This window comes from Mauremys reevesii, linkage group 1, assembly GCF_016161935.1.
Source record: "Mauremys reevesii isolate NIE-2019 linkage group 1, ASM1616193v1, whole genome shotgun sequence".
Taxonomy (NCBI): Eukaryota; Metazoa; Chordata; order Testudines; family Geoemydidae; genus Mauremys; species Mauremys reevesii.
In genome coordinates, this window is record NC_052623.1 from 307,344,326 (window position 1) to 307,370,505 (window position 26,180).

Consider the following 26,180-nt stretch of genomic DNA (forward strand, 5'->3'; position numbering starts at 1 on the left):
CAGCTATTCTCAATAGCCGGATGGACCCTGTTAAGAAGTCATTCTTCCAACAGAGCAACATTTTTGTTTATAATTGCATTGCTTATTATGTTCATCTCACTGTCTAAGAGTTAGACGCTCCACTGTGGTACACAGACTGGACATGCGTTAGTCCCAGCACTATGTTTCTGAGAGGGCTACCAGGAAGGCAAGAGCTGATAGGGAGCATGCTACTACCCTGTCGCACAGCCACCAGTAACCTCCCTGCTAAAAGTTTGCCAGGTTGTGGATATGGAAACAGCAGTGCATTCTGCTCTCCTTGGGAAGAGGCAGGGACTGAGCCATAAATCTGCAAGAAATGCTGGCCCTGTGGTCCATATACTAGATGGCAATGAAGAGTGCCCAGGCTCATGTCTTTTTTTCAGCCTCCCCCACTGCCATGCGCATGGTCCAGTCACAGTCATGCTGTCATTCTCTCTCTCTGCATAGTTCCTCCCTATCTGAGGGTGATGAAAGTCACAAACTGAGCGGCTAATACTGCATGGAGTAGTATTCACCTACACAGCTATCTGCAAGTCAGGTCAAAAGTGGCTGCTGAAGGGTACTAGAACATTACGTAATGTAACATACCTAGATTTCTGTAATATACAAATGTAATAATACTATTTTTTGACTTAATACTGGATAACATGCTGGTTTTGAAATTACCATACAGTACATGGATTAAAAACTGGCTGGCTGACCAATATGCCAAAAAACAGTTGTCAATGGGGAATCATCATCGAATGGGTATGTTTCTTGAGGGGGCTCCGCAGGGACTGGTACTAATCCTGATACTATTCAGTATGTTCACCAATGATCTGGAAGTAAATATAAAATCACTGGCTGATAAAATTTACAGATAACACAAAGATTGGTGGAGTGGTAAATAATGACTAGGACAGTAGAGCAAACTGAATCGCTTGGGAAGATAGGTCCATTCAAAGAAAATGTGTTTTAATATAGCCAATTAGAAACTCATACATCTAGGAACAAGGAGTGCAGGTCAGAATGGGGGCATGTATCCTGGAAAGCATTTAGGAGACAGAGCACAACTCTAAATAGGATTTAGGGGTCACACTGGACAAGCAGCTGAATATTTGCTCCCACTGTGACAAATGGGACTAATGAGATCCTTGAATGTATAAGCAGGGGTGTAGTGAATAAGAGTAGGGAGGTAATTTACCTCTATACCACTTTGTTGAAACTCATGCTGGACTACTGCATACAGTTATGGTGTCCACTTTTTTAATAAGGATGTTGAAAAACTGGAGAGGGTGCAGAAACGAGACAGGAAAATGATTCTAGGGCTGAAGAAAATGTCTTACTGGAGAGAATTAGAGAGCTCAATCTGTTCAGTTTATCAAAAAAATTGACTTGATTACAGTGTACAGATAACAATGGGAAGAGAACACTGGGTAATAAAAGGTTCTTTAATGTAGGGGAGAAAGACATAACAAGAACCAATGACTGGAAACTGAAGCAAGACAAATTCAAATTAGATACACTGATTAAACAATGGCACAAACTACCAAAGGAAGTGGTGGGTGCTCCATCTCTTAATGTCTTCAGATGAAGACTGAATGCTTTTCTGGGAGATACACTTTAGTTAAACACAAGTTGTTGGGCTGAGTTATAGGAGTAATTGGGTGAAATTTAATGACCTGTGATATACAGGAAGTCAGACTAGATGACCTAATGGTCCCTTCTCACCTTAATCTGTAAAACTCTATGAAGACGCCCTAGCACTCCCTCTGCAAAATAGTATCAATGTCTACACAGGGTGTGTGCCAAGGAGTAGGCATAAAGCTTACAGTTGTCACCATTCTCCTCCTTAAGTTTAAAAAAAACAACAAAAAACCAAGAATCAAATGTAAGTGTCTGGACCTTAAGATGGCAGCACCAGCATCCAATTTTATGACATTTATGCTTATTCTGAAATAGCATTTTGCATAGTAGATACTATTGTAATTAGTACCCCAGATATACAAAGATTGGAGAGACAGAAAGACAGAGAGATAAAGAGAGAGAGTTTTACCACAGGTTCTTCTTGTCAGGAATGGCATGCATTTACTGGTCTATGAATTCATCTAGCCATATATTCCCAATATGATAAAAAAAATGCCTACCTGAAATTTTTATTTGAGCTACTTCTCCATCTCCTCCTTCACTGTGCGCTCGAACCTCAACAACATATTCACCATCTCTGGGGACTGGCAACTCTATTGAATGTGTGCCAGTTGAATACAATTCGCCCTCATGCTGGCCATCTGGTCTATACAGCACCTTGCAAAGCCATAAACAAGTACAGTTATTGAAATGTCATGTTGCAGCTGATACCACAGTTACATCCTTCCAGTTTTGATTAACAAGTTTAGGGTGCTAATTTTATGTGTACATGCTTAATTTTAGATCAAAACTAAATAAAATATACTGCTTTGCAGCTTGCTATAATGTAAAGGAGCTTGGAGCGAGCAGATATTTCCTCTTTTATTTCTAACAAATGGCAAAACAATACCATCTCCTTGATAGATAAATTTTCCATATGGGTTCAAGTTAAGAATGATTGAGGATAATACTTTCAAGCTCACCAAACAAAACAAAAACATACCATACATCTTACCGTATACTAGAGCATGAATGATTTAATGTCCTCAGAAGGTAGCACAATTTTTCTTTTTTATTAATATGTTTCAGAGCTGGTAAATTATTATAAATGTGAAGTTAGCATGTGACTTATAAGACACATGGAAAAGATCTCTGCACATTTTCAATGATTCACAGGAAGTAACTCAATCCATCAAACAAGAACTTGTGTAGCACTCTAGCTCTCATCTAGTCTGACCTCCTGCAAGATGCAGGCCACATAAAGATCCACACCCCACTCAGCAGCAAGTGACCCCCCCCCTGCTTCGGAGAGGAAGGAAAAAAAACTCAGGCCCATGCCAAATCTTCCTGGGAAAATTCTTCCCACCCCAAATATGGTGGTCAGCTGACATTTACTGCCAAGTAAACAACAACACTAAATAGGAGCCTGTTTTTAATGGTTTCAGCATATTGATAGCTATAACTAACCATCTTCCTATAATTTATAGATATGCTTGCACTGTAGTTGCATGTACCATGATGTGCTGTCCCTTTATGGACAGCTTTAGATAGACTGGTTCTATTAGTGTCTTTGATCTATAAGTACAGGTATTCTGGAGGTTGTAATTCTCAGAGGGAGGATGGGAACAATAGGCTGGAAGTAATTCATGCTGGAAAAAGGGGAAAAAAATATAAAAGCATATTTTTTGAATGTATGCTGTGGGAGACATGTCACTGTGGGAACAATCAGTTCGGCTGTATGTCTAAAGTGGTGATTCTCAGCCTTTTCCATACTTTGACCCACATTATAACATAAAATTTTAGGCTCCCTCCCATCTCACCATAAAAAAGAAGGGTGGCCATAACCCTCCTCCAAAGCCACTGGGGGACAGGGGAGTTGTGACCTCTAGACTGTGAACCTGTGGTCTAAATTAAGGATGCAAGCACATTAGAGCCAGAGTAGGTAGCAATATTGACAATAAGATATACTGTGTGCAGGATATAAAAGATAGAAACTATTTTTATAGATCATACTTTGTATCCTTGAACAGCAGATTCATTTGACATTGGCGTGACATGGTCCCAGGTGATGATGTACTTTGAACCAGACCTGACTGTACTGATAATTCTGGGAGGTTGGCTTGGAGCTGAAAAATAAACATACAATTTTGTTTGCAGAAACAATGATGCTTCACAAACCTTCATTTACATTTGAATGAGCCTTCTAAAAAGGAAGATTATGGCTGGCCTTTCTGTGAATGTGGGCCAGTCTCTCTCCTGGAATGCAGTTCTATGGCTCCAGCTATGCATTTTTGCATGGCTTGTGCAATGGGCTCCCTGTGGGTTTGGCATTTGTGTGTTGCCAGAACAGACGGGGCCAATTTCTATCCCTTTCTGTGGAACTGGGCTTGTGTTTCCTTGCAGGCATCGATGTCCAGAACCTCCCAGAATTTAGCTTAATTATACTTATTCACTGAATTTAAATCTTTAAAAAATTATATAAAAGCATTTCTATAGCACTTATCTGTGCGGTAATCAGAGTGCCTTCCTGCACAAAGTGTAATTATAGTTAGAGTAGTAGCCATGTAAAATGGAATCTTCTTATCCAAATATATGCTCTCTGCAGGTCTGAGTCAGATAGTATACTGCTTACCTTATTGACAAAGCACATGTTACTCTCATACATTTTTAGGCCATCCAAGCACATTTATAAATAAAGAAACACAGTCCTTAATTAAATATCACTCATGGCTTCATTATTATTTAATTATTTAATTATGTCGCATACAGGATTTCAAAAGTGACTAGTGATTCTGGGTGCCCAAACTGAGCCACTTTAAAAAGAGGCCTGATTTTCAAAGGGTGGGTGCTCAGCACATTCTGAAAATCAGCCCCCCTTTAAGGTGTCTCCAGCGAGGGAGCGAAACACTGAAGTGCCACAAGTTCTGTGAAAATCTTCGCTTGAGGCTATAACCTATGGACCCAAGCCTACATTCCTCTTGGACGAGATCATGGCCTGCCCTGCCTGGCTGTAGAGATGTCCCTTACTCCACTGTGCCAGATTTCCAAGTTGAAATGGCAGCAATGAGTAGAGATTAGCCTCTTCAGAGCCACACCTTGACAACTACTTGCTGCCCCATTCAAGAGGCTTGTGTTAGTGCCACAATTTAGCCCCCTGGGAAAACTCTGTGTGTATGCGTCACAGAGTCACAGTCCCGGTGCTCTGGAACAACTCTGAATGAAGTCAGGCAGGACTCTGATGCAGCGTATCTCCCCTCAGGGCACGCTGTCACCAGGGCAAGAAGCCTGCTCAGCTTCGGCGATTTCTAGGTTTGACCTCAGAGAGTCCAGCACCCCTGCTCTCACCGTGAGCTCCCCGCAGCAAGTCCAGCCTTACATGCCTCCAAAAGGGCCAGGCACCCCAACTTCGCAGTCAGCAGTGACTCTCAGCCAGCATTGTAGAACAGAAGGTTTATTAGTTGACAGGAACACAGCGTAGAACAGACCTTGTTAGCATAGAAATCAGGAGCCTTCAGCAAAGTCCATCTTGGTGGGAGGGGAGCCCAGAGCTCCAAGGCCCTGACCCTCCCCCTGAGACTCCAGCCAGGAGACTGCCCAGCTTCTAGCAGCCCAGCCTGAGACGCACCTGTTGTCCCTCCTCCGTCCTTCGGTTCTTTCCAAGGCAAGCAGGTCACCTGGTCTGCACCAATACCTCTGGCTCATTCTTGCAGCGGGGGGCCCAGCCATCAGTTGCCAGGCTACATAGTGTCAGCCATTCTCTGAACCCAGTCAACAGTCATACCTGCCCTCTAGGGGACTCTGCAATGATCAAACACCCTTATCCCACCACTAGACACTTGAGTAATACATAGGGAAAACTGGGACACGCACACAGTATTCAGAAAAAATAGTAAGAACATTCCCACTTTGCCACAGTCTGGTGTTAGCCCCACTAATTATAGTATTAGTATATGCAAAGTACAAACTAATAGTAACGAAGTGCAGAACTTTAGAAATAAATCCAGAGTTCCTTTACTTACGTGCTTTTCTTGTAATGATATCAACAGCAACACTGGGTGGTCCATATCCTGCACTATTGTAGGCGGAAACATCTACATGGTACCGGGTACTAGGTTTCAAATTTTCCAGTTTGGTTGAGAAGTTCTGACTGCTCACTGGCACCCGCTGCGCAGCGGCTTCTTTATCATGAACAGTCCAGTAACGAATCTGTACACAGTTAAATTGAGTGATAATGTGGTGTAATTAATGATATTGAAATGTTACAGAAACTTTAGACTGGAGGACAGAATAATTTTAAAACAATAAAGTCTGTTTCTGGCTAATTGTTGCTCCTTATATTAATCCAAGTGATAGGATCATATCAAGAAACAGAAAATACTTCAGATTTGATGTAGAAACTTTTGCACCAATGAACCTGATTTGTACCCAATTAAGCCAATGGAAGTTTTGTGATAGACTTAATTGGGTGCAGGATTGGGCCTTACTAGAACAGGGCTATCTTGCTGTTGCTCTTTTATACTTGAAAATTTTACGCTCAACTTTAATATCATTTTCTAGGTCACAATGTACTCTGTAATGCAAAGACACCTTGGACTAAGTTGTACAGTATACTCCACTTCCTATTTCATGGCATTCTAGCTAATACAATCCCTACAAAAGCAATTCATTCATATTTTTCATTCTGCTCTCATTCCCCACATACAGTATGCCCTATCCAGACCAAGCTGGAGAAACCTTTCTTTCTTTATGAAAGATGCTGCTCAAAACACTTTTACTAAAATTTATTATCCACTATAACTTTTATCACATTCAGCCAGTATTTTTGTTTCCATGATTTAAAGGTTATAATAAGCAATTGACAAAGCAGTTTGACAGCACAGTAACGAGGTATAAAAAACAAAAGGGATCTACAACACCCAACCTGATATCCATTTCCTGCTCATTCCTCTGGGAACTGTGTTTAACAGACTGAACATGCATTGAACTTAGACATTAAAGCACTATCACATACTTAATAAATTGACTTGTTATCAGAACTTACTTGTTTTTTTTAAATCTGCTCTTGTCTTTTAGGAGGTGCTTTAGCTAAGTGATGAAGCTTAAATGGTTAGACTAAAGAAGTGTGCAATATTGTATGCGTTTTTAAACTTAATATTTAACAGTGACTTTTCTATAATATTTAATGTTTTAAGAGTGTTTATAAATTGTTATACTTTCTCCTCTCTTTAAATATATTGTGCATTCTTATCTTTTATTTCACTTCCCCCTCCCATACCATTAATCACTATTAAACCACATAAGACTGGGGGAAAAACACTGACAAGCACTCCACAACCTACGTTGTATAGGTTCCCTATTTTCCTCTTCTCCTTCCCCTCAAAATTCTCCTCTGCCCTCTTTTCTTTTTATCAACTTAAATTACAATTCAAGAAATATATTCAGACCAGTCCATTAATGCCAATGTCAGGGGCAACTCAGGGATTTAATACTAGGTCATCACTGAGTTGACAGACATTTTAGAAAGGGAACAGGATTTATACCCTCTTCCACCCAATCTCTTTCCTCTCCTTTTTACCTGTAAACTCATTGAATGTGCAATCTAAAACCAATGCACTCACTTTCTCTCCTTGAGCTCTGTATTGGATCCCTTCCAATATTTTCACTCTACTAAAACAATTCTCAGTAGAATTCGGACACATATGCAAACACTCACATCTTCCCAATTACTCTAATGGCCTCTTCATCTCAGGGCCTCTACTTCATCTTCATTCTCCTTGACCTACCAGCTTCTTTGATTCTGTCAATCATCCTCTCCTTCTTAACACCCTATCCTCATTAAGCTTGCAAGATACTGCCCACTCCTGGTTCTCTTTAGTGCCCCTCTCAGTGGATGCTCCTCCTTTCCTTCCCTATTCTTTGTAGGTATTCCCTGAGGCTATTAGCAGGCCAAAAACAAGTTGTGGTTAGCTGTGTTAGCAACAGTACTTTTAAAAAATATCTTACCGTGTTTTTGTCTCATACATTTCTATGGAAAATAGCCTGGACAACTCTATTAAAGATACATTATCTGTGATTTTCAAAAATGGATGCCTATGACTAGCCTCCTGCGTCCATACATAGGCAACTAAATAAGTTGACTTGATTTTCTAAAGTGCTGATCACCCAGCAGCTTTCTCTGAACTTCGGAGGTCATTTATTTAAGCACCAAAACACATATTTAGGAAGGAAATATAAGGTACCCACTTATTACAAATCCTGGCCATTATGAAATGATTTTTGGTGATACTACATAGGGTCCGATTCACCACTGCCTTGTAGAATCATTCACAACTGTGCAACATGAGAGTAAAACATTATCAGTATCAATTGGTAGCACAGTTTGCATAGGTGTAAGCAACTACAAAAGGCACAACCTGTGGAGGACGGGGTCCATAGCATTTTGTTTTTCAAGTACTTTTAGTCTGTGCATTTTTGCTCTGCTCCCACCTTCCTTGTAAATTATTTTAGCTGATACCACAACAGAACCCTTTTAAGCCTTCCATTAAGAAAGAGGTTAATGTTATTACTAAACGATTCCATTCTTTAGGTCAGTGGTTCTCAAACTTTTGTACTGGTGACCCCTTTCACATAGAAAGCCTCTGAGTGTGACCCCCCTTTATAAATTAAAAACACTTTTTTATATATTTAACACCATTATAAATGCTGGAGGCGAAGCAGGACTCAGGGTGGAGACTGACAGCTCACGACCCCCCATGTAAGAACCTCGTGACCCCCTGAGAGGTCCTGACCCCCAGTTTGAGAACCCCTGCTTTAGGTAAACCTTTCCTTGGAGGGTCTTCAATCTAGCAGACAAAGGTATAACTAGATCCAATGGCTGGAAGTTGAAGCTAGACAGATTCAAATTACAAATAAGGTGCACATTTTTAATAGTGAGGGTACTTAACCACTGGAACAACTTCCCAGAGGTTGTGGTGAATTTTGCATTCCTGGAAATTTTTAAATCAAGATAGGAAGTTTTTCTAAAAGCTGTGTTCTGGTTCAAACAGGAATTAATTCTGAGAAGTCCCATGGCTTGTGTTATAAAGTATGGCAGATTAGGTCACAATCATCCTTTCTGGCTTTATAATCTAGGAGGCCTCAAGCAGAACTGATATAGCATGTTCTGATAACATAAGCACCCCTATTTTGCTGTCAAGCCACATTTGGCTTAGTCTTCTTTTCAGCTGGCATTAGTTTTGTTCCTGAGATATTTCACTTTAAGGAGACTCCAAAAATATGTTGGGAGAGGTTGTGTTGGCTTGTTTCTCCAGCTCCTACCACTACCACTCTGCCACTCACAAATTATGGTACAACTTGCTGTTTGGCAAGGCTTGATGTTTCTCTTAAGTGTTTAAGTTAAACCGTTTAATAAAACTATAACTTTCTTCTACCCCCAGGTCTGCACTGTAGCTGAATGAGTGGTGAGACAGTAGAAGGGTTTCCCTTCTAATTCAAATGCCTAGAGGGGCATTTTAGCAGCCAGAATAATTGAACCGAAGCTTTCCTAATTTAATTTACACATCAAAGTCTATTGTCAATGCTTACATAAGTTTGCCCGTCAATAGTAATACTACAAGCTGTCCATACTATGATCATTCTAAACATATGATTACCATCATGGCTCTACCAACTCTTTCACAATATAGATATAATTGCATATGCATATGCTGACCAAATTGGCTCCCACTTTAAACATGGTTTACAGCATGCAAGCACATGTATTTTTCTGATTATAGAAATGAATATGCTGCACAGAGTTTTGGAAATTTAGTCCAGTAGCAGCCACCACTTAGAATTTTCTTGAAATACATTTAGGATGAAATATAGACACAATGTCAATATATTCTTTTGGGAAGTAAAACAGGACTTGGAGGAAATGTTGTGTGCTGCCATCTGGGAGATCTGTTTGTGACATTTCTAGAACAGTTTCACTGACTGGGCCCAATAAGGCTCCCTGTTCTTTGAAGGCAAAAACTAAAGTCTATGAAAGGCTGGGGTTACTGATGATGCTTGCTGGTAACATTTGCTGGATATTTGACAGAACAGCATTAGTTTAAGCTTAGGAAACATCCGTTTTATGATGATCCTGTTTGAGAAGCATGTGTTGTGAAGTGAGCAATGAAAAGGGGGGCTGAGAATTCAGGAGATCCTCTCTGGTATAGATAATCGCATATTGTCATAGGTTTTCTCCCCCACTTGGAGCTGCTGGGTTCCAAGATGGGGATCTGCATGGACTCCTCTAAACTAAAATCCTAGTTTAGATCTGGTTCTCGCTGCCACCAGTCAGTTTTAAGTGTCTGACACACTCCCTGTTCCCCCAAAAACTTCCCCTGGGGAACACAGATTCAAACCTGAAACTTAACACAAAGGGAAGCAGCCCACTTCCCCCCTCCCACTCTCTCCTAGCCTACTCCGGAGAGATACACACCGATTCAACTCCGTGAATCAAACCCAGGAGGAACTCACTCTTCCCCCCTCCCCTTCCCCTGAATTTCCACAAGAGACGGAATTAACCAAGTCCAAAGAAAAGAAAAGAATTTATTAAAAGAACAAAAGAAAGTACACTATCTCTGTGATACCAGGATGGAACAATACACAGAGTCTAACCTATAAACCTGGAGAGAATTCCCCCTCCCCCTTTCTTTCTCAGTAAAAGCAAAGTAACAGCAATAGAAATAAAGAGATCCCTTCAGCAAAACACACAATTGCAAATGTAGAAATAAACTTATAATACTAGTACGCCTTTCTAATACTCACTAGACTGAATAGATGAAAAGTATTGCAGAAACCTGGGAGGACTTGATTAAGATGTCTGGACTTCCTTAGCTCCAAAGAGAGACTCAACTCAAAACAAAGAACACAGAAAAAAAACCTTCCCTCCACAGAGATCTGAAATTATCTTGTCCCTGATTGGTCCTCTGGTCAGGTGTTCCTCAGGTACTGCTTGTTAACCCTTTACAGGTAAAGGAGACCTTAACCCTTAACTAACTGTTTATGACACATATCTTTCTAAATAGTTGCTTAGTCTCAGAGTAGTATTTTGATTCCATAATACTGTAATGAAGTGTTGTATATGGGCCTCTGCCTTCTACTGGCTAGAACCACAACTCCTCAACTGTGTGCCCTATGCTATTAACAGCTTGAGGTATTTCTCCTTTGGCTTAAGTTGGGGCCTGTGCAATTGGAACAAGGGGATCTGAGCACACTCTCCATTTCTGCCATGAAGTTCCAAATGGACCTGAGTCTGCAGCAAAGTGACATCTGTGAAATAGTAGGTGGTCAAGTGTCTGTCAGTTATGGTCTGATTAAAGATAATCATGGTGGTGATGTTGCCATGAAATGCAAACCTGTACAGTGACTGCCAGGGGCTCACTCCTTCATTTTTTGGTATACTCTGATATGTTAAGTGCATGTTTTACCTAGGGATGGTGAACACTCTAAGGCTTTTGTTGATCACTGGACAGCTGCCCAAAGTCCTTGAATCCCTCTCACCTGGGAGAAACTTTCTATATTCCTCCAATTCATTTACATGCTGTACAACTAGGTGTACAATAAAATAAGTAATATAGAGCTGTCAAACAATTTGAGCGAGAAAAAGGAATGAAACTTTAAGCCACTCCACTGAGATGTGAATTAAATCCCTTGCAGGAATAAGATCATTTAAAAATTAAATTAACCTAAATCCCAAATACATTGAATCTTGGTTCAAATGACTTAGATTTAACCACTGTTACAATGTGATTTGTATGTATTAAACTCAGACATCTATACAGCTTTTCTCTACCCATCTACTTAGGATACAAACATGACTATATACCTGGGTCATGACAATTATTTTTGGAAACCATGACTTATTCCCTTGAGTGCTGAGACACTAACACTGCCCCCTTTACAAAATCCCTGGGTCTCCTGAAGTATACTTCAAATACTTTAAAGGTCTATGGAGCACTTGATCGCTACTCTTTTTCCTTTTCCCTGGTCATCCTGTACTCCGGTTAAATTAAAGTAATATGCAAAATTACATTCCCTCATTGCCACTAGCTTGTTCAGTTGTCCAGTCTGTTCAATACATTTGCATCACAAACTGAATTTTTTCATTAAAAGATTTTGGGTCAAATTCTGGGATCAGTTCCTTCTTTTTTGTGGTGTCCTGGACTATCCAAGTAGGAATCCCTAGGGCGAGGGAATCCTCAGTAGGCACTGACAGTTTTGTGCCAACCCAACTCCAGCTCTCACTGGAAGGGTTGAGCCAAGACTGAGGAGGGGGTTGTCTGATAATCTCTGGCCCAATGTAGGCCATCACATGCCATCATAGATTAGCACAGCCTGCAAATCCCTAGGTTCAGGAAAACACCCTTAACTCCCTTGTGGTCCCGTGCCTCTGGTGTGCCCAGATGATCCTGCACAGCAGAGAATCTAACCCTTTGTAAGCATGGGAAAGATATCAAGAAAGAAGTCCTATATGATCCTTGTGTGAGCTTGACATGAAAAAAAGTTATAGAAATATTCTTTATTGTTACAGAACAAATATTTTATGTTGGCCAGTTGTACAACACAAAGTATGCTACAAAATAAAGCAGCAATAAAGCTTAAGTACTAGAATCATGGAATTTGCAACCAAATCTTTCATATTTATCTATGTCACTTCTAAGAAATATGACTAAAGCTACAAAATCCAATTTTATTTTACTCATTTAATATACTTTATTGATATTAGTGAGGAGACTTAGTGCCTAGTTTAAAAAAAAACCCACAAAACAGTTTCATAACCATAAACCTGTGTAATAAAAGCCAAACAATATATTTACTACATGTAAGAAGCAGGGAATATATATACCCACTAGAACTGCATGTACTGAGCAGCTCATAAATCTTACATTCTCTGTATGGAGGGAGCTAGTTCATATTTTATCTTTCATTTAGGTGTGAGCTGAGGACACACCTCAGTAATGGCAAAATTTATCAGTTCACACTCATCACTGCTAGTGCAGTAGTCATGAGTGCCTGCTTTAGTGTCAAGAAAACCTGACTCCTCATGGTGTGAAAAGGCTAGTATCACAGGTAAAATGCCTTCAACTACTTTTCTCTCGGTATCCCCAACTCTTCGGCTCTGGAATATATGGTGCCACTTATGTCCTGAGAGAGCTTTTTTCATGGAATGTGAAGGATTAAAATGAAAAGGAGGAAGTATTCTGATTGAACTAGGTATTTTTATAAATTGTGTTAGAAATGGACAATAATGCAATTAAATAAATAAATAAAAACCGAGAGTATGCATTCCAGTTTTTAAACAACTTTACTTTGATCAAATTAGCACCTCTTCCAGGCTTGTATTAAGACAGTCCAGGACACAGACCTCCCTGTAGCGCTGTCCTGTGGTCCTGCCCCCATGCTGAAGCTCCCTTTACTGGCAGTGGCAAATGGTCCTCCTCTCCTCCCCAGTAGGATAATACCCCCTTCTCCCATCACGAGCAGCAGAAGAGGCCACCCATATTCACCCCAACAGCTGATGTACATCTGCTTGGGTAGGTATGCTGGGGCACAAAGAGAATCCTCTGCTGGGGTGATGTTGATGAGCTCCCCCCAGAGCAGTGGATTTTCGAATTAACACCCCACTGGGATTCACAGGGCAACTGACACCTCTAATTGATGCATTTTGTGAGGCTATTCTGAATTTGCATATGCTCTTTTTACAGCATGTAGGTAAATATCATATGTCAGAGAATTAAAATTGCAAAGCAAGTCATTAACTTAGCAAGACCCAAATCCTTTTCTCAGAGCACTGCTGAAGTAAACAGACTGTATGCTGCAGAGTTCTCCAGAGGCTACTGTGTATGTGCAGGAAGAAACCCACTCTCTGCTGGGCTGCTCTATGACAACTTCCGCATCTGTTTGATCGCAGCAGCTCTCTATCTGTTGTGCCCCTTTTTTTTTTTGCAGGAGAGTAAGAAAAGGTTTCACTGGTGGATTTGAGTTGTTGTGGACCCAGTAGCCCTACCCTGCTCCCAAATCATTCCTTCTTGCTAGGGTGCACCAATGCTGGATGGCAAGCAGAAGATGTAGACAGACTCCCTCAAATCCTGTTCTACCCTGCACATTAAAATCCAAGGATTCTGCATCTTCTACTGACTATATTCAGGCTGCAGCATCTGTTTCCAAGTTACTATAAATTCTGTTGGGGATATTTCAAAAATAATTACTATACTTGATCATTTGATAATGTAGTGGCCCATTAGTTACTTACAAGTCTGTTTCTGCACTGACAAAGACATTACAGTGTACAGCAAATGTTTACACCCCAAACTTATTCTGAACATGTTTTGAGACATTTATGGGCCAGATCCTCTACTGGTATAAACTGGAAAAATTCTTCTGTGGAGTTCTGAAGATATATGTGGAACTATCTCAACTTACAGAAGTAGGGGAATTTGACCAAAAGTATTATATTTTAGTATCAAAAAATTATACGTCATATGAAACATCTAATAGGTAGAGAATCAAATTTGTACAGCAAACATCAATTAATGCTGAGCATTAAGAGTTAGAATGTGACAGTGTGTATTGCCTGTGCATAATCAATTACTGTATTTAAATGAATATGAAGATATTTATAAGTGTCACTTCTGAACTCACCTGATATCCTTCAACAGATTGCTCAAAAACATGGTCCCAGGAAACGGAGATTTCAGAAGATGATAAGACTTTTACATTCACACTTCTAGGCTGTTCACTAGGAGCTGGAAATGGAAAACATTCAATCCCGTCAAGTGCATTGTAATATTTACTTGCATGGTCTTTTCTTGTAATATTTCATATTATTTTCTCATTTTCACAAGGCCAAGTCCTCAGGTCTTTAACCTGTGTTTACTTAGGTAAACTCTAATTTCATTGGGTATTTATTTTAGACAAGACTGAGAAAAAGTGGAGTAGGGATCTCAGGATTAGGCCCATATTAAATATTTATTAGCTTTAGCAGGTTCCAAAGTGAAAGTTTAATACTAAAAATATGCTCAAATAAAAAGAGACAGAACCAAAAAAACCACTGATATTTTACTCAGCTGTATAGTGTTTCTCACATTAAAACTGTAGGCCACATTTTCAAAGTCAATTGCATGCAAATATTTATTTGCTTCTTCTGCATGCAAAGATATAACATACTGTACATTAAGTGCATGCAAGTCAGATAATTATGCATTCAGTGGGCTAGTTGTGTGTCTAGCTGACTATGCATGTGAATCACATCAGGTATTTGTGCATGTAAGTTGGACACATGCAAATGTTAATGTGTGCTTAATTTTAAAAATCTGACCTTGCATCGCCAAATGCACAATCAGACCATTTTAATGTGAAAAGTTTTCTTTTTATTTAAAAATTAACTTGTAGTGCCTAAAACAATAGGTGTTAGTTTAGTCAGAGGAAGCTGCCAATTTCACTCTATTGCTTGCATTTAAAAGGAGCTAATGAATGTAAAAATGCATAAACAGTGCACAGAATCTATGAAAGATTCCATTTTCAAGCTAAGATCAGTTGTCTTTTATGGGTCTTTTGAAACAAGTTGCAACAGACAGCCACTGCTGCCTCAGAACAGGAAAGCTTTCATATATTTAATCTTCCAACTGGGCATCAAATCAACTATGTATCAAAACAGCCACTATTCAGAAAAAAAAATCAGTTACATTTCTTATGAGAAGTATCTAAGGTAACAAAATAATCTTATGTGCAAAGTTACTCTTTTTAATTGTCTTTCACTAACGGTTAATAATTCAAATGTATAACTTTTTAAAAAAAATGATGCACTGATGTTAAGGCTATTTTCTCAGTTACAAACATTTAAGTAAGCACAAACACCACAATCTAAAGTTTTAGTACTAAGTATAACTAGTGCTAATGCAATTTCATTACACACGTTTGCATGAAACACATGGAATCACAGAATAAAACTAGTGCGCTAAAATGAATAAAGATGTCTAGGATTATAATTAGACATATATAGCTTTATGACTAAACACATAACTCAGTAGCAATGAAAGTATATATCATGATTAAGTAGCTTTACAATCTCTAGCAACACATTTGATAAGTTCCCTTGCCTATCTGTAGCCTTATCATTGGCTGAATCATAGCTGTGCAGGCATTAGAGATGGAAAAGACCAGGTTATCTCGTCCATCTCCATGCCAATGCAGGATTGCTTCCCATTGTACCATTTGGTAGTGTTTTGTCCAATGTCCAAGATTTAAATGCCCAAGTCACAGGGCTTCCATCATTTCCCTTGGGCAGAATAGTTCTTACTGTCAGGGTGATTATCTTGATGAGACAATCTGAATGTTACTTTTCATATTTCACTCTCTTAAGCTTATTTATGCCCCCTTCAATAATACTAATTTTGCTTCTTATTTGGTATGTACACTAAGTATTTTGCAGACAGTCCATTTTCACATTACAGTTCAAATACATGACATCCACTCCATTTGTCATTTTCCAATTCTGCAATAAAAAAAGCATTTCAGTTTGCCTCACAAGATGTATTCTTTACCAAAAACATGCTGCTTATCGCTCATAGTTCAGTTATCCTATAAAGGAAACCTTGTGGAATTAGGTACTGTCAGGGCAGTGAGACTCTGTGTGGCTCCATGTAGGGTAAAGCTACAGGGAATCTTTACAACTATACAAGTCCCAATGCCTGCAGGAGTCTCAGGAGCCCATGGTGTGCACTGTCTCTGGCTCACCTGTTGGAAAGGTATATGCTGGGTTTCCCTGCAGCCCTGGCTTATCGATGTGCTGGGTGAACAGGGACATGGCTGTGTACAGATGCATTCTCTTTTGGGGCTGCTAATGTTGTAGACAATGTTTGGAGCTCCCTGACACCTACAGTGCAATTTTGGGTCCCTCCTTTACTGGTGCTCTAGGGAAGGAAGTAGTTTCTTTGTGTCCTCAACCCACCTTTGTGGCTGCGATGGGCATAATATGACCATGAATGCTTAGTGTTTCTCTGAGCAGGTGCAGAGTTATTTTGCTAGGACTAGAGTTATAGGGTGGCAACCACCAAGATTATTTTTCTTTCATTTTCTAAAAGTCAGTACTGTTCATTTCCCTTTCTCTGATTTTTCTGGAGCTACACCTGCTTGCTGCTCCCAAGGTGTTTGGTCACATGAGCATGATGGCTCTATTAAACAGCTGAGCTCAGAAAACAAACAATTTTGCTACTATCATATAGGGAGTTTACATATATAACACAATTACGTTTCAGGTGCATGTTTAATGTTCCTATTATTAATTTTTGCTTTTAGTAGTTATTTTTTTTCTAGAAGAAATACATTTAGCACTTCACTAACAGGCCTGGAAACTTACAAGTCAGATGTTGACAATGTTCTGAGAAATGAAGGGATACTGAAATGTTATTTGGGTATCAGCAACATATTAATTCATTTACACTACTAGAACAATAATCATTCTGTTGCTGCTGCAGCTGTTAAAGATGGTATCCTAAGGTACACTTCTCTGATAACTAGGATCAGTATTAATCACATTAGCTAAGTGTTGCCAGTGTGGATCATGAATTATCATAAGAAACAAAAGGGTCTATTCTATGTTTCTCTCTCTCTGTGTGTGGGTGATTTGTATACAAAGGTCCCATTAGTGCTAATGGGAGGTACAAGCATAAATCTCCTATAAAGTACACTGAGATGAGACTGGAGTCTGAAGTGTGAGAATGTGGCCTTGTTATCTGGTCCCACCTCTTGGGTCTTTGCTCTCATTTCAGTAGCTGGAGTTCTGCGTTGGTGAAGCAGATTCTGTTCTGCAACACGAAAAATTTGAGCAATTCTTTACAGTTCTGCTTTGTATTTCTGGCAGCAGACATTATAGTGTAATGTTTTTGTTATATATTACCACCTATATTATTCTGCTCTAAGGTTTACCTTTTTCTAATGCTTTCTTCCACTCAGCATAGGAAATTACATTTCTAACTGAAATCCTGCAGATTGCTGAATTTGAAATAATTCCAGCAAGGATTAAGGAAAAGGTTTTAGTCAAATGTCAAGGGTTTTCATTTAATTATTCACCTGATTGCTTTAATGTCTAAACTGGAATAAAAGAGCATGGAAGAATAAGTATTAGAATTTGAACAGGCTTGAAAACTTAACCAAATTAATCATTCCGCTGCAATAGTACGCTTAAATACCACAGCTGTTATATTAAGACTGATAGGATTTACTACCATCAGTTAATGAGCAAAACATGTACTACTACTTTATTTTACATATCAGAGGGGTAGCCGTGTTAGTCTGGATCTGTAAAAGCAGCAAAGAGTCTTGTGGCACCTTATAGACTAACAGACGTTTGGGAGCATGAGCTTTCGTGGGTGAATACATGCATCCGACGAAGTGGGTATTCACCCACGAAAGCTCATGCTCCCAAACGTCTGTTAGTCTATAAGGTGCCACAAGACTCTTTGCTGCTTTTACTTTATTTTAGAATAAAGCTGACTACTACTAAGGCATATGGAAAAGTGTAACTAACAGCATTTTTGCTTCCATTAGTTCAGTTCTGAGTATCAACCTTATTAACTGAAATATCTGAAATACTCTGCCACTAACTGTCCTAGACAGTTTTGGACAGTAATTCTCACTAAAAACTCACCTGTGTGTTACAAGATAGCAGGAGTGGTTTCTTTTTTAAAAAGAAATTTAAATTTAATTTGAGTACTTATTTTCTAGTTTTCCTTAGCAAGACATAACAATTCACCTTTCAATATGTGCATCAATCATACTGCATTAGTGAGGATGACCCAAATATGACTGTAGTATCACAGTGCTATGTTTCGGACAACAAATGTGGAAGAAGGCACTTTTTTTTCCAATTCCCCAAATCCTTTATTTTTAACTAGTTGTACAATGGTTCAGAATGGGTATTTGCTAGGTGAATTTCTTTGTGGGTTGTTAGTTTAGTGCTATTCTGCCCATCAAGGGCACTGTTCTACAGTTCTTCATGTGGGGTATGTCTACACTGTAGCTGGGAGCATGCTTCCCAGTGCAGACAGACAGACATGCACTAGCTCTGCTTAAAAACGAGATGCTAAAAATAGCAGTATAGCTGCGGCGCAGGCAGGGACTCAAACTAGCTGTCCAAGTACAATCTCACGCAGCCCATTGGGTAGGTACTTGAGCAGCTAACCCAAGCCACTGCCCATGGCCCCGCTGCTATTTTTAGCATGCTAGCACAAACAGAGTTGGCACCTGTCAGTCTACCTGCACTGAGAAGCATGCTACCAGCTGTAGTGTAGACATACTCTCAGACAAACTATCATGGGAGTTTTGCCTGAGTATGAACTTCAGGAGTGATGGCCAAGAATGACCCTACTCATTGAAGGTACATCCTGCTGAATCCTGCTGCAGTTAATTTCACTTGCCCTGACCCTGGTCCCCTTGACTTGGTTAGTGCTGGATCAGGCCCTTATTGTAGATTTTAATATGTAAATTTTACTCACCATCTTGTGCTGAATAAATGATGGCAGCAACGCTGAATGGTCCATCCCCTTTGTTGTTAAATGCTTTCACTTTTACTTGAAACTTTGTTGAGGGGGGCAGAGAGTCATCTTTGTGCACATATCGGCCAATATCAGGATTGGTAACTGTAACTCTTCTCCATTCCTTTTCATCAAATGCTTTAAAGGCTACTATGTAACCAAAATTCTTGCCAAAGTGGTACTCTCTTGACAAAGGCTGAAGAGACAAAAGACTAAGAATTAACATTTTATGGTTAACCAGTGGATCACTAATTAGAAGTTTAAAAATATTTATCCTCATATAAATTGCAAAAATATTGCACTTAAATTACATTCTCTGATTTGCTTCCATCCACTTCAGAAGCACGCCATCTCCGTCACTGCCTACATCTGGTAATAATAAGCTTCAAGTTCAACTTCTGCTTTTGATCCAGTAGTACAGAAATGCATGTCATGCTGTCTCCAACCAGAGAAGGCTAAGATGATTTTGTTTTAAAACTATACTCAGCTGCAGCCAGCAAAATATACCTTTTTAAGAAATGACGAGTGGCAATGAGTATGTACCATAGACTCTGTGTGTGCGTGTGTGTGAGAGGGACAGAGATAATGAGTGTGTAACTCACAGATGTGTATCACAGGCTCCAAACACAGACAATTAGCAATGGATTCATACTTCCCATTATATCACAAATATCCTCATGATGATTTATTTCCCATACTTAGGGGTAATGGCAAATTCTCAGAGCAGGTAATGTGCTATCCATTCAACTGCTTTAGCATCAGTGTTGCCAGAACTTCACTCTCTAAAGACTTCAGACATTCCTCACACCCACATGGACTACCATCCATCATCTTTATGGCACCCTGTAGCAGGGCTGCCCAGAGGATTCAGGGGGTCTGGGGTCTTCGGCAGCAGGGGGCTTCGGCGGTAATTCGGCGGCCGGTGGTCCTTCCGCTCTGGGACCCGCTGCCGAATTACCACCGAAGACTCGGCACTTCGGCGGGGGGCCCCCGCTTCGGCGGTAATTCGGCGGTAGGGGGGTCCGTCCGCCCCACTGCCAAAGACCCAGAGTGGAAGAAGCTGGCCCCCGGAGCAAGTGAAGGACCCCGCTCCAGGGCCCCCGAAAAACTCTTGTGGGGGCCCCTGCGGGGCCCAGGGTAAATTGCCCACTTGCCCCCCCACTCTGGGCGGTCCTGCCCTGTAGGGTTCTACTCATGTCACTGATCAGTGATGCTTCTGGCTGAATCAGGGGAAACACTTCTGGAAGACTTATCCAAGGCCACCATCCATGGATTCTCAAATAGAGACTCCTATCATTCTAGATGTAAAGAGACAGGATCCTGTTGCCATTGGCTGGGTTCTTTCTGTGGCTGTTCAGTAACAGACATGGAACAGACTCAGATTAATAGAGCTACAAGCTTTATTTACCATTTCTTTGATTTCTGTGTGAACCTGAAGGCTGAGCAGAGGCTGATGTCTTTGAGAGTAGCCCCCTGCTCCACCCTTTCTTGCCCTCCAAACCCAACAGTGTCTTTCCTGCACAGAACATCCATGCAAGGGCTTATGTGAGGAGTAGTGGACCTGCAGCAGTGTAACAGGTGGGAATATATTATCTTCAGGTTTTACACTGCTGTCCATTACTATATCATCCACTCAATGGACACTCTGGATCACATTTTTTAGAATTAAAAATAGTTTTAAATGGAATGGGAAGAAAACACAAATTCTATTTTATGGAGGATTTTGAGATTCTGAAATTTGTTTTAATTCTGAAACATGGAAAGAGTGCCATTCTTCGTTTTTTTATTCCCTATCTTGGGTTACCATTGTTAGCTGTTAGCATGTACTGTATCTTCATTCTTGTAGCATTTCAGATATAATAAACCAGGACCAGATGGGATCTTCATTCCTTCATCTTCCCCCAAATGGGAAAGAGAAAGTGTGAGTCTGCATTCTCCACAGGAAGGTTATTTTAAGAACTTTAGTAATATATCACTTCACTTCTCGACTCCTTTTCCTGTGTACTTGGGGTTGGAATTGCCCATGATTCTTCACCACTTCTTCCAGTCCATAGCACAGATTTGTAGGTCTGAGAGTTCCAGTCCTTTTCGCTTCAAACTACTCTTGACAGTATTTCCTTTGTATTCTCAGTCTTCCACATTCTTTCTTGCTGTCCTCTTGCTTGCTTCCACTTTCTTCGCTACTCATTCTTCTCCCATTCTTATTATATGTCCACCCCACCTCACACATGCACTCTCTAGCCTATCTATCACTGGAAGTCCCAAATTCATCATCCCCCTTATTTCTTCCATGCCCCCTCTGTTTACCATCTGCTTGCTGCCATTCTCCTCCGTATATTATTTTCTACTACTTGTATCTTCTTTTTTTCCAACTTCGTAAGACCCACCATTTCCAAACCATAGAGCAGGCAGGGACAAACACATGCAGCATACACTTTTCCTTTCAGTTTGTTGCTTAATCTCTGGTCCCTCAGTACTCCTGCCACCGTTTTTCACATTGGGTTCTTCCTTTCGATTCTACAGATCTCTCCGATGGCACTAAGTGTACTTCCCAAGTACACAAATTTTCTTCTGCTCCTGAAGCGTCAATCAACAGCTCTTTTTCCACCTTCTCTACTTTCATAATTTTAGGGTTTTTTGTGTTTACCTTCAAACACAGATGCTCACTCTGATATCATAATGTCTAGTTCCTCTTTTGCGGTCAGCCAAAAGGGCCAGATAGTCAGCATAAATGTCACGTTGAAATAAATAACTATACATTGCTGAATGCCATGTAATATCCTCCAATTATAGTCCTCAAAGGAGAATGGGAAAGGGAATTAACCATGCTATCCATGAAAAGAAATGGAGAAAGGCTATGGCCAAAAAGACCACTTCTACTCCTCTACCTCTGCAGTTCCTTTAAACGAAGATCTCAGAGAGCTCTGGCTGGATCCCTGAATATCTCATGCAAACTGAGATTATGAATCAGAAAATGCTGTAGGTGTTGGCAGCCACATAACCTGTCTCGTATTCTGTTTTCATGCCATTAAGAAAGAAATTATTGGAATAGCATATGCAAATGAGTGTACATTTTTGGGAACAAATACCCTTATCTGAGTCAATCTGTGCTGTGTCAGGTGGGCATAGTAAATCTAACCTTAATAGAAAAAAACCCTTGATAGTTATGCTAGTGGAAAGTTGGATATTCCTGAGAAGCAGAAACTCCGCCTACTTACTTTGAATGGTTAAATGAACTACCCATTACAGAACTGCTGGAAAAACTGACATTAGCTAAGCAAAATAATTGGAATATAAATCTATTTGGGGCCATTAGAAAAAACTAAATGATCTTAGACTTCAGATCTTGCATTAGTCACTATCCTCCTGGTTATAATTTTTTTTTTAATTTAGTCATAGCTGACAATTATACAAGTCTCCCTGATGCCAAGACTGCCATGAATACAGGTCTTTACATGTAGTGCAATGTGTATCATTCTTAATCTTTCTCGGAGACAACAGTGTGTATGTCAATATTTTAAAGCTAATCTGTCTTGCTCAACTGTGCATTGCATGTGTTTTTATTTGATTCTCTTTATTCAAAGAACAATTAAAAACAAAATGAAAATAATAGGAGTGGCATATTGTCTAAATGACTGTTTACTGGCATTGAGAAAGATACCTTGAAAACCTATTTTTTACAGAATGTTGAAGTTTCCTTTTTTTAAACATAAAGCTCTTGTCTCCAAGTCAGTTCATGCCCATGCATTTCTACTGTAGCAGATACAGTTGAAAATATTTTGACCTGAAGCAAAAAAACCCTTCTCCCAAATTTGTGGTTGGTTACAACTGTCACAGTTGACATACTCCTCCCAAGGGGTTCAGTAACTCTAAAATACAGCATTCCACATACACACACACACACACAGGTACAATATGCATACTTTTTTAAACAAACCTGTATTTTCTTAAAGGAGCATCCTTACTAGGACAATAAAGTAGATGCTTTCAGTCCTAAGTAGTCTTTATGTACTGATTAATCAAAGAGAAAGCATTCTTAGTGGTAGAGGTACATACAGTCTGAGCTACATCTGATGTATCAACCATTCCTAAAGAAACAAAGGATATATTTTCTACTCTCCAAGTGAGTAGAGGGGCCAACGACAGCAAAATAACTTCGGTTACTTTTTAAAAGTATAATATTGTGGCCTCTGATTGCTGGAGGCAAGTATAAATTTCCACAACTCTTTCTTTTACCATGTATCAAGGAAGGAACTTCTTTTTCTTTCCCATACTTCATCCTCTGTAGCTTCTCAGCTCTCCTTTCCATCCCATCCATCTTTAGTTTACATATGATCTTGCTCTCCCCTGCTTTCTTATCCTCTTCTGCTCCATTTTTTCCTTCTTCCCATTTTCTTGCCTTTCTTCTCTTCAGTCCCTGTTTTCAACCTTTGCTTCTCTCTCTCTCTCTCTCTGGCTCTCTCTCTCTTTGACCGGGCATTTCCAGAAGGCTTTTTTTCCCCCCAGTGGGTGGAATTTTCCAAAGAATTGCTCCAGCCCCACAAGGAAAACAGTAATACTACACATTTCTACAGTAGACTTTCTAAAGATAGAATATCATGGAGCCACCACTTATTGTGCCTGTAATTTACAAAAAGCTTTGTTTACTCTGAAGCTTTTCTAACAATCAGTGTCATTCTCCAACTCTGCATTCCACTCCAGTTGCAGGTAGGTGTGTGATGTGAGAAGAATTAAAACTGAAAAGTCTAGCGATGTAGCTGTTAAAACATTTAAGTGAACCTGCTTACTGTTTGGATTGTGGGCTTCAAAAATAGAATAATACTTGATCCAAAGTACAATTTAAGTAAAATCCAAATGCTGCTTTTTGAAGTTCTATAAATTAATCTAGTATCATAGATTCTGCTTCTGTGTTTTAATCTATGCAATATGTGCCCAGGGCATCAGATAGTTGCCTAAAGTTATATTTTATAAAGATGAATAAATAACGACACCTCTACTTCGATATAACTCTGTCCTTGGGAGCCAAAAAAATCTTACTGTGTTATAGGTGAAACCACATTATATTGAACTTGATTTGATCTGCCGGAGCGCGCAGCCCCACCCCCCCGGAGCGCTGCTTTACCGCGTTATATCTGAATTGGCATTATATCGGGGGAGAGGTGTATCTAAAAGCACACATTTTTCCTTCCTTCTTATATATTTCAAAAGACAAGACTGTAAACTTACTTACTGTGGGCCCAACCCTGCCCTCTCTGCAGTCAATGGCAAAACTTCCACTGACTTCAGTGGGAAGAGGTTCAGATGCTGCATACCCAGCACAGCACATAATCAATTTAGTTTCATTTTGATACTCACCATCCATGTTATTGTCAGCTCTCGGTTACTTCCACCCCCTCCTCCAACATCAGAAGGAGCCACATTAGGAGCTGTAATAACAGAAAAGATAAGCAACATTTTCTCAGACTTCAGAGCTCTCATTCAATAAAGAGCCATTAATTACTTTTTTCTTTTTACTAGCAGTACCAATGAGCCCATATGGCCCACACAATTACAGTAATGATAGCCTGTAATAGCTGTGAGAGTCTGTGGTCTTGCCAAGACTAACGTATAGCTTTTGCCACAGGAAAAGTGCCAGTTCTCTCCACTTATGGTAACTAGGCACGGCTGGTAATAACTCTTTCCTGATTTTATCCATGTTCACTTTACTTTTTAAATTGGATATTCAGAAACTGAACACGCCCTTCATAGATCTGAGGAAAAAAGCATTTTATTATTTTTATCTCTGCTCACTCTGTGGTCTTTAGAGACTTATGCCTCCATTCAACAAAGACTTAAACACATGCTTCATTTTACACACTCTTTGAATAGCCCACTGACATCAATGGATCTATTCACTATACATAGAGTTCAGCACATGGGTAAGTCTCTACAGGACTGGGACCTTAGACCTGTTCTCATTCAGGTCAATGGCAAACTACCATTGATATGAATGGGTGGAGGATCAGGACTTAAGGCTCCATTACTCAAAGTAAATTAAACTTCTGATTGTATATACTGCATTTTTATGCTTCATTTAGAAATCTGCACAGGAAGTTCCCACTGTTTCCATTATAATTTGCTTCTTTATTTTCACTTGTGTGACACTGACAGCCCTCAATTCCCACTGAATATAGTTGGGGTAAAAGTTAGGTAGTTCCTAAGGTGTGCAGGCTCCCTCCTCCCATGGATCTGGTAAGGAAGGTTCCTTGAAACTCATCTCTGCCATGGTGACTACAAAACACTTTCCGAAAGATAGGCAATTGGTAGTCCTTATCAAACTAAAAATGATAATTTCATTGGAAGAAAATGAAACTCAGAAACTAGCATTGAGATGACCGTAAGTTTGAAAGATCAAGCAGCCCAAATCAAACTGGCAGCATCTGACACCCACTTTGTGCTCACTTAGCACAGGTGTAAATGGCCACCCAAAATGCAGAGCAAGAGATGACAATATATTTATCATGACAACTCAAGTAAATGGAGAAGTGCCCAGCCTTCATTTTCCCAATATTAATTGGTTTCAGAGACTTCTTACTGAATTTTAGTGTCTAGTAGCTAAAATATATATAGCTAGTCTTCTAATAGGAAAATCCCAAGAAGTCATTATGTAACTTAAGTGGTACTAAACAAAATAAACAGATTTTAATTTAAACTTATCTTAATTACATGTACAACAAGCATGCAGTTAAAAGCAGCCATTAAAATGAAAGCCATATGCACATGGAAGAAAGAGTGAAGGTTCAGAGCTGTTTGTGCCACTGACAATTGTCAGATACCACAGTTAAACTTATGCAATGTGTTATCCATTACTCAGATGGCACAGCAGATTAGTAGCAATGTTTGATCCTGTGTCATATTGAGCAGCTGCTCTTTATAATCAGATAATCAAAATATTCTAGCTTTGGTTCCAAGCTGTGCAATGAAAATACCTAATACCTTAGGGGTCCTATT

The 26,180-nt window shown here is 39.7% G+C and overlaps 1 protein-coding gene across 1 annotated transcript in view; it reads right to left on the bottom strand.

Moving 5' to 3' along the window:
• The window catches only part of CNTN1 (contactin 1), a 443,616-nt gene that overhangs the window by 50,368 nt on the left and 367,068 nt on the right, over window positions 1-26,180 (bottom strand). The window contains exons 21-26 of the mRNA XM_039506174.1: window positions 24,546-24,616; window positions 19,152-19,386; window positions 14,299-14,402; window positions 5,646-5,832; window positions 3,640-3,752; window positions 2,148-2,304 (exon numbers count right to left, since the gene is read on the bottom strand). Coding sequence (XP_039362108.1) covers window positions 2,148-2,304; window positions 3,640-3,752; window positions 5,646-5,832; window positions 14,299-14,402; window positions 19,152-19,386; window positions 24,546-24,616 — 867 coding nt within the window. The remainder of the gene's footprint in view (window positions 1-2,147; window positions 2,305-3,639; window positions 3,753-5,645; window positions 5,833-14,298; window positions 14,403-19,151; window positions 19,387-24,545; window positions 24,617-26,180) is intronic.